The 9,334-nt window shown below is 42.6% G+C and overlaps 1 protein-coding gene across 1 annotated transcript; it reads right to left on the bottom strand.

Annotated features, from left to right (window-relative positions):
* Positions 1-1,778: 1,778 nt before the first annotated feature.
* LOC133418243 (SLIT and NTRK-like protein 5) lies at positions 1,779-7,568 on the bottom strand. The gene is made up of 2 exons (XM_061706769.1): positions 6,810-7,568; positions 1,779-5,472 (listed from the first exon to the last, which is right to left on the bottom strand). The coding sequence occupies exon 2, from the start codon at positions 5,412-5,414 to the stop codon at positions 2,787-2,789; it is 2,628 nt and encodes an 875-aa protein (XP_061562753.1). The 5' UTR covers positions 5,415-5,472; positions 6,810-7,568; the 3' UTR covers positions 1,779-2,786.
* Positions 7,569-9,334: the final 1,766 nt, after the last annotated feature.

Raw genomic sequence — 9,334 nt, 5'->3', positions numbered from 1 at the left:
AGTGTAAAAATGAAAAATGGTTTGTTTCTTCCCACTTCTTGGATCTTCAAGAGTCACAACAAGTGTTTTCTTGGAACACTAGAAAAGAGCTAACTCAGCCTGCATTAGTCTGCATACATGCTTTGCATTATGGTGCTCTTATGTTGCATGAGGCAACACTCGCATATTTCACCACAGGCTATAGTTTTCTTCGAGGGGATTAAGTGTTTTTCAAATAATAAAGTCTCACTCTGTAGCAGTTATTCCTAAACCATTGGAACCACTGACTATATTGGAGAGCAACACAACGGAACGGCAAAACAAACTCAAAGCTTTTGAGAGATTAATGGAAGGGGATCATAAAACTGCCTTTTGTGCCTCCATTTATGTTAAGACCTAAAAAGCCCATTGGCTGATTAAAAGCATTATTTTAACTGGCAGGACTCCACACACACACACACACACACACACACACACACACACACGCATTACTTGCAATGTCCCCACAACTGTGGTCAGGTCACTTGCTTATAACAGTAATAAAGCTTGACTTTCAGGCTGGCACACACATGCACACACACTCACAGATTATGTTTTGTTTCCTTTTAACATTTCATCCTCTCCAAAACTCTACGATGATCAAATCTTAAAAAATTTAACCTCTGTCACATTTTGAACAGCATCCATTATTTTTCAAGGAATGGCACATTAGCAATAAAAGATTGTAAATATACAGTATAATGAAACAAAAATGCTTCCACATCAGAATCTGTCAGCCAAAATGATCTGAAAGGCCGACACACGTACAGACAGACACGCACAAGCACACACACACATGCACACAAAAACCAACACACACACATCCTGGCTATGATTCACTGCCCCTGCAACATGTCTGTGACATGTCTACAGTTACACTCAGTTCCAGGACTCCTCATCTCACAAATGGGGCCTTCTGCTCTCTTCGGGCCATTCATGAAAAGATGGCGGCTCATTTGCTACACAAAGGCCATGCTGAACAAAGGAAAACTGACGTTCAGAGAAATAGCCGACAGGATTAAAATAATTCCTGCTTGTTACATTTGCATATTGCATTTTTATAAAACTACTTATGTATTGAATTTAAGTGGGTCAACTACTTTCTCAGTTAATTTCCAAAAACCCCAAGCACAGGATGTTTACACATTGAATTAAAATAGAGTATGCTGTAAAAGCAGCAAACTCTGAATCCAGAGGCAGTGAATTGTTATTTGGTTCTATTTAAAAGAATAAAAATCAAACTTCATCAAACATCTGCTCCCATGAACTTGCCATGCTCTTGCGTATTAAGCTTGACATCACACTCATTAATTGGAATTCATGGTTCCACACCTCAGTGCAACACTTGATGCGCCTGAGTGAATCACAGATACAACTGTATATCGTCATCCATCCACAACGTAGTCAAGGTCCATTTGTATTGGGTTACTGGATTATTTGATTATTAGTTGCTTGAGGCTCACTCCACATCCACACTTGACAATGGCAGTATTTACATTGACAGCAATAGTCCAGTATGAAACATTAGGGGCACATGGGTCTGTCACAGCAAATGATTTCCTAAAAGTACCGCTTTTATAACCTTGGTACTTGTCCTTTCAGCTTGAGAACATTCCGGAACCCTTTGGGTACCTGGCAAAGGTACAAATTGTTACCTTGGAGTCCATACTTACATACTGTATAATACATGTGGCCCTTTTAGTAACCCAATGTGCCCCCCAGCTCCTCACGTTATCACCAACAACCTTGCACCACTCATATCATGAGAACCGACATCATGTTTATTTGATGACAACAACATAGTTTGGTCAATATAGTGCAAGAAGTGCAAAGCAATTCAAAACATAGACTCGATAAGGGATAGAGATTCTGCCAATGCTTGTATAAAAATAGGTGTTACATAGACTAAAATAGCATCATTACACAACATAATCAAAACTTCAAATATCATTTAGGATTTTTTGTTTAGATAACTATATATTAAGAATGAATACCCCAATTCATTTTAATATAATAATCTCCTTTTATATGAGAGCTTGTGAACTTGCCTTCTAATTCCAGAAAAGTGCAGAAAGCATACAAAGACACTTTTTTTCTTCTTTCTCATCAAATGACACAGTCTTTTTTTATATATATATATTAGGGGTGTGCCACTTCCCTCAAAAACTAGAAAGCCACTTTACAATGCCAAGCTACTGGAAATGAAACTCCCAAAAAAATTGCCTTTTTTTTGTCTTCCTCCAGAAAATGGTGATGTATGATGAGACAGGTTATGTTGATGTAGAATCAAAAATTTGATTTTGAAAAGACATGGCAGTTTATATCAATAAATACTTACTTACAGACTACAGCAGGAAATCATTCTACACAGTTTTGTCATCTGCTGTACAGTGTTTTTTTTTGTTTACTTGTTTGTTTGTATTTTTTTCCCTTGTTTTGTCCAGGAGTGATTGGATCAACATGGTTTTTTTTCTGACTCTGACAATATACCCTATGCGTGGTTATATTCCCGAATTTGAAGCTGGGTATTCCTATACACTTCAAATTTGTCATCATTGCTATATAAAAATAAAATTTGCATCATTAGTTAGCAATCGTATTAATTCGCCATACTAGTCATGTTGCACAAATAAAAGAAGATTGTTCGGCACACCCCGTAGGACGGGTCCAATTTTCTCCTGCTTGTCCTTGTTTGTGCCAAGGCACCCAAGAAACTGAGTTTCCCGAAGCGTTTAAAATAGGACAAAATGCTTCATTGCATGAATGACTTAGAACTGGCTGAAGGTGGTCTGTTTCTCAAGAACTTCGAGGTAATCAGGCTCAGACTGCAGTTTTGCTTTTAGCTCTAAGTATTCGTTTCTGTTGGGCTCCACGTAAACAGTACTAGGTGAGGTGCCGTAGAGCACCGTTTCTCTTATCCGGTCTGGGTGCAAGAACTGACGCCTGACATCAAAATTGGGGTTGTAAGTATATGACACAGGGCCTGTGTACTTGTACTCTAAATTTGGCCCCACTGGGAGAGATGAGATCGACTGATGTGGGGACTGCTTATCAGCCTCAAGGATCCCCCTAAAGAAATGGTCCGCATCCTGGACCGGAGAGGGGTTGTCCCGTGGTTCAATAGTGCTAACGCTGTACGCAGGGCTCCTCATCATGCTACGATTCCTCTCCTCATCTGGGGTACACCTGTAAGTCACCTTGAGCTCGTGAAGGTCACGGTAATCCTCCACTGCATTTCCTTCCCTTGATCTGTAAATGGGATTTTTGCACATGTGACCCATCGGATGCGGAATGTACTCATAGACGTGACCGGCTGGTGCCTTCACTTTTGGGCCTGAACGGTTGCTGTAGAGGCTGTACTGCAAGTTGAAGGAGCTAACATCAGAGTTATTGGTGCTAGTGCGGTCACTCTGGGATTTTTTGCGCTTCTTCATCACCACAACAAAAAGACCGGCTGCCACAAAGACTGACATGATGAAGACAAGCAAGAGGCTCAGGATTAAGACTGAGAGGGGGACAGTGCTGCTGGGGGAGTTGAACTTGTGTGGGGCATCCGTAGGGATGACCCGGTCGTCTAATGGCTCCTCGGTATGGGAGGTTGGTGAGACATAGGTGTCAGAGTAGTCAGGGCACAGCTTCTCTGACGAGATTGAGCGAAGGTCCATTTTTGTGTGGCGTTTGGGTGTCTCGCACATGACCTCATTGACAACGGTGCCTGCACTGAGCTGTTCAAGCCATATCTTCATTCCCACTATATCACAGGAGCAGTCCCAGGGGTTTTCAAAGAGATCTATCTGCAACAGTAGCTTGAGCTGATCCAAAACACCATTTACAGGCAGGTTTTGGAAATGGTTGTTGCGCAGATTAAGTCGAGACAAGGAGACGCTGGAAAAAATGCCCACTGGTAATGTTTTTAGGATGTTGTTATTGAGAAATAGCAGCTGGAGATTGGTAAGGTAGCGAAATGTGCCCACATCAACCTCCTTGATTTTATTGTACTCTAAATAAAGATATTGCAAGTTCTGCAACCCAAAAAACATTTCCCCTGTGAGCCTGTCCATGAGATTACCATTTAAATACAGCCTACGCAGATTTGCTAAATCCCCAAAAGCCCTGTCATGGATCACAGTTATCCTGTTGTTTCCCAGGTGAAGCAAATCCAATCCAATGGCGTCGACAAAATCTGATCTCCGTACCACGGGGATGTAATTTCCAGTGAGATACATCTTTTTCGGATTGTATGGCTTGGGTTTCAGGTCAGAGATGCTTTCGATCTTTCTCTCTTGGCAATTGACATTGAGTCCAATTTCAGATATCTGCAGGTTGCACGTGCAGGCAGTGGGGCAGTCCAAAGGCACAGGCGATTTGGTCTGAAAAGCAATGATGGGGCCATAGTTGTACGGGCTACCGCCTGGGAGTCGAGAAGTGGGCTTTAACCTAGTTCGGTTAAATTGTCGCGTGCCCTTAGTAGGTCTGGAAGAGGACCGAAAGACAGCAGATGAGGTGGCGGAGGCTGTGACGGCAGCCGGTGTGGTCTGGTAATATCCGTTGGTGCTGCTAGGGGGCGCAGGCCTTACGGAGTCCTCTTGGGGCCTCCTTGGGCACAATTCCTGCTTGGACACCTCATCCAGGTCCCTCCCGTGCAGCCTGAAGGGTGTCTCACACACTACTTCTCCCACCAGAGCCGTGTAAGCAATACTTTCCAGCCAGGCCTTTAGAGCAATCAGCTCGCATGAGCAGTTCCATGGATTCTCTTCCAGCTGTAATTCCACAACCTTGTCCATGTGCTCTAGGAGGCCGATGTACGGAAATATTTTTAACCGGTTCCCCCGCAGGTCCAAGTGCGTAAGGGGGACATTGCGAAAGATGTTAGGGGGCAAGAAAGAGAGCAGGTTGTCATTCAGAATCATGACCGTCAGTTGCTGCAGTTTGCCCAAAGTGTTGGGCTCAATGTTGCTGATGTAATTATAATCAATTTGTAAATATTCCAAACTCTCCAGTCCTGCAAGCGTGTCATCTCTCAGAATGTCAATTTTGTTGTTATTCAGGTGCAACCTCTTTAATCCCTGGAGTCCATTGAAGGCACCTGATTCGATCTCTGAAATGTCATTGTTCCCCAAGTGCAGAATGGCCACTCCAGTGTAATTGATGAAATCATTGACCGACAGCTTTTTCAGCAAGTTTCCCGTCAGCAGGAGGTGGTACGTGGAAAAGTGAACCGGGCTGATCTCCGTCACTCTGATGATTCCGCGGTTCTCACAGCTGACGGTGAGGATGCCTTCCTTCTCCTCACATGTGCACAGGTTGCGGCAGATTTCCCCGTAATTGTCATACATCTCGATCAGCCTCAGAGATGATGCAATCACAAGGATTATATTCAGGGACCAGATATGCATGTTTCCTGGGAGAAGGTGCCCCAGCTCACTCAAGTACGTTGTCAGTATAAGGTGTCATCTAGAGAAGGAAAGAAAAAGGATGGGTGCTGTTTTACACATGTACAACTGTCACAATTAAAAGCACAAGTTGCCCAAAATACACCTCCGTGACCAAACTAAATATGGCCTACTAACGTTAGTTCATTATGCAGCCAAAAGCATGTAGTTAGATTTTTAAGCGTTCCCCAAAACTCAAAGCACATTTGCCTAATAAGTAATACTCAGACCATATTATATAAAAATGCTATGTAATGAAGTTGTTACATTGTGCATTTTCTTTTTTTTTGTATATCGGATAAGAGGACATAATAAGACCTGTCAGCTAAAATGTCCTACTATAAGACGACTTGTGTGAGGGGCTATCCATCCAGACAGATATTTTTTAATTATACTGTATAGACATGATATATTTTTCAGTTTTTCAAATAAAGAGCACAATCGTAACCCCCATCGCCGAAAGATTTATCACTCATCACGCATACCAGACATCAGAGGGAGGGATCTTGTCATATAACCCCATTCGGAATTTAAAAGGTGCCAGCAATGTTCCAAAGATAAGCAACATAAAAATAAATAATCTGATCCAATGAACAAATAGGCTGGGGTGACCATTTTAAAAAATAATCTAGGGATAGAAACGCCAGGATTCGTTTTTTGCTACTTGTTTCGCAAAAAAAAAAAAAAAAAAAAAAAAAAAAAAAGAAGTCAATCAAAAGGCAAATCATTTATCCTACTGCATAATATTAAGGAGGTAAATAATTTTCCAATCTTGTAATCTAGCTGACATCTGCTTTTATAGAAGCCTCGGTTGTTTCCTTCTCCCTCTCGCCTTCTCTCACACACACACACACACACACACACACACACACACACACACACACACACGCACATCACCCCTTCCCCTCCTCCTTAAAAGAACACAAAAGCTTAACACACACCAGCGCAACAAACATCCCCAAATCTGCGCCGTCTCACACACCAGCAACATGCACTTGGTATTTATGTGCTACCCGTCGATGTGGATTTATATTCGGTGAATCATGACATCCTTGTGAAACGTATGCGTGTACGTGTGTGTGCGTGTGTGTGGGTGGGTGGGTGTGTGTGCGTGTGCGTGTGTGTGTGTGTGTGTGAGTGTGTGTGTGTGTGTGTGTGTGCGTGCGTGTGTGTGTGTGTGTGTGTGTGTGTACAATTTGCAATGCGTAAAACTGCCTTGGGCATAACACAGAGAACATTATTTCTACTGCACACACCTATATTAACACAGCAATCAACTTCAAGCCATTTCAGGACCATGGACAGATCCGGCTCATTCGAAAGCCTTATGTGTCGTTGGGTTAATAATAATCCCCTTACCGTGCAGATGCTTGTAAACGCCAACGCATCCGGCAACAACAACGAAAATTTAAATGAAAAATATATCACGCCCATAGCCCTTCTTCGGGCTCCGGTCTTGGTGCAAACATGGATATTGGTACACCACCCCGGTGTCGGCTGCAGGAGAATCCTTAAGATTCAAGTCTCCTCTTCGTTTAGCTCCATAACACAGTCTCATTGACGAGTCAGCTGGCGCGCGGATATTGTCTCCAGTCTTCTTCCAGCAAAAAAAATAGCAGTGTCATATTAAATAAGGCCACAGCCAAAGTTGTGAGACACTGGGGGGGGAATGATATGTTGTTTGTGGGAAAACGAAAGAAAAGGAGGAGAGGAAAAAAAGCACGGTAATCCCACATTAGAGGAGACCAGCGCCGTGACTTTCATTCATGTGCACGCAGGGAGAAGCACGAATCTTTCCCTCCCTCCCTCCCTCCCTTCCTCCGCGTCTGCTGCCACTGGTGCTGCGGCGTGCACCAGCCCGGGTCTTGGTGTGCACTTTTGCCCCCTCACGCGAAGCATAAGGCGTTTAATTCAGTTCATGGGTCCGTGCAAGGATACACAAATCCTCTTCCTCCAGCTTGGAGCTCCTCGGTCAACGTTGCAACTGGTGGCACTTGTTTGGTTGCCGCAAACTGGTGACGCTCATCAACATCTAAAGCGCCAAACGCATCATGGAACAGTTACCGCCGTGTGGCAACAGAAGAGGGTGCACCAAAGGCCACATCCTCCATTCGCACGGCTGCCATGGCAAGGAAATGATAAGCGATTTAATGCAATCGTCTATAAGGGGGTACGTTTTAGGAAAGGGAGGGAGAAAGTTAAGGAGGGGGCGTTTCAAAGAGCACCCATAGGGGGCGGCACAGTGATGAAAGAAGAAACGATTTTTACATGTCTTTTTTTTTTTTTAAATTAGCGTGCTTTAATGCAATGCTTGCTTTTTAATTTTAAGCCACATTCCAATGCTTGTCGAGGCCAAAGCTGCTCTTCGTTTTACAGACCATAATACTTTAAATGATTTTCTTCAAGAAAGAACTGCAGAGGGCAGCACAGTGGCAATTCACAGCAAGGAGGTTCAAGGTGCGAAACTCACATTTGGCCTTTTCTGTGTGGAGTTTGCATGTTTTCCAGATACTCTTTCATCCAAGTTCGAACTTTTCTTTATTTAACCATTCACATCAACGAACTCCTTTCCGTTTATGTGCAAGGATGGCTCTGTACATTTGAAGTTTAGAATTGGTAATCACCTAGACAGAATATTAATCATATAGCACTGTGTATTTTTTAGATTAAACTAATAATCTATCTCATCTATCTGTCTAAAGGTACTCCGGTTTCCTCGTATATCCCAAAAATGTGCAAGGTAGGTTGAAAAAAAAATCTAAATAAAATTGTACCGGCATTACCAGATTACTAGCAACCTTTTATTGCTCGGTGACTGTTTTTTCAATGTCTTTACGTCTCAAAAGTATTCTCTGTCAATTGACTGTCTGTTGTCGTACTAGAGCGGCTCCAACTACTGGAGACAAATTCCTTGTGTGTTTTTTATATACTTGGCAAATAAAGATGATTCTGATTCTGATTCTGATTGGAGACTAAAGTGTCCATTGGTGTGAATGTGAGTGTGAATGGTTGTTTGTTTATGTGTGCCCTGCGATTGGCTGGCAACCAGTTCAGTGTGTACCTCACCTCTTGTTCAGAGTCAGCTGGGATAGGCTCCAGCAAATGGATGGGTGGATTAGCCTAAGATGCTTGTTTTCAATATGTGGGAGGAAACACAAGTACCTGGAGAAAACCTAGGTTTAACTCAGCGTGGGATAAGTGCCGGTCAGTGAATAAAACATTTATATTTGTATTATTTATTAATTATTGTTTACTTCTGTGTAGTCTTTTACATGCAAATTGGGTATCTACATAGATAGACAAATTTCATCTATCTGTGCAGTCCAGCCACCCCTGGGCTCGAACCCAAACACGCCTATCCTCCTTGTTTGAGAGATGAGTCGCTAAAAGCCTGAGTTGCTAGCCTACCAGCCAGTGTCCTTTTACATCTTTGGGGGAGTGAGGTTCACTTACGTATGTGCACAGCACTTGCTAGCCTTCATTACACTAACATTCGATTAGAAATTAAAGTCGTGAGTCATCTTCGGGTCAACCAAATAGCGATTTGTGTACGATGACACCAAATGCACGGATTAAGATGATAGTAGCACACACTTACAAGAGATGCAGTATGCTTTGAATAAAAAAACATTCTGAAGGATTATGCTTAATCCATTTTTGCATCAAATACTCAGCTGCAATGATGAGAAGCACGATCAAAGTGTGGCTTATTTGTCCCATGGTAAAAGTGTTACCCTTTTCACTCCAGAACAAGAAATGTTAAAGCACTTAACAAGAACCGTAAAGGAAAATCAAATTAAAGCAAGCATATGGTGGCCCGCCATGTCGAAGAGATTTTCCACTTAGTCTGTATTGTGTGGTAATAAGTAAACTCTTCTGGCCTT

Source organism: Phycodurus eques, chromosome 1 (genome assembly GCF_024500275.1).
Source record: "Phycodurus eques isolate BA_2022a chromosome 1, UOR_Pequ_1.1, whole genome shotgun sequence".
In the NCBI taxonomy this organism is placed as follows: Eukaryota; Metazoa; Chordata; class Actinopteri; order Syngnathiformes; family Syngnathidae; genus Phycodurus; species Phycodurus eques.
This window is presented reverse-complemented; position numbering and strand designations above follow the sequence as displayed.

Bases quoted from the DNA above. Each gene is read 5' to 3' on its own strand.
- LOC133418243 (XM_061706769.1), bottom strand. From the start codon at position 5,414: ATGCATATCTGGTCCCTGAATATAATCCTTGTGATTGCATCATCTCTG.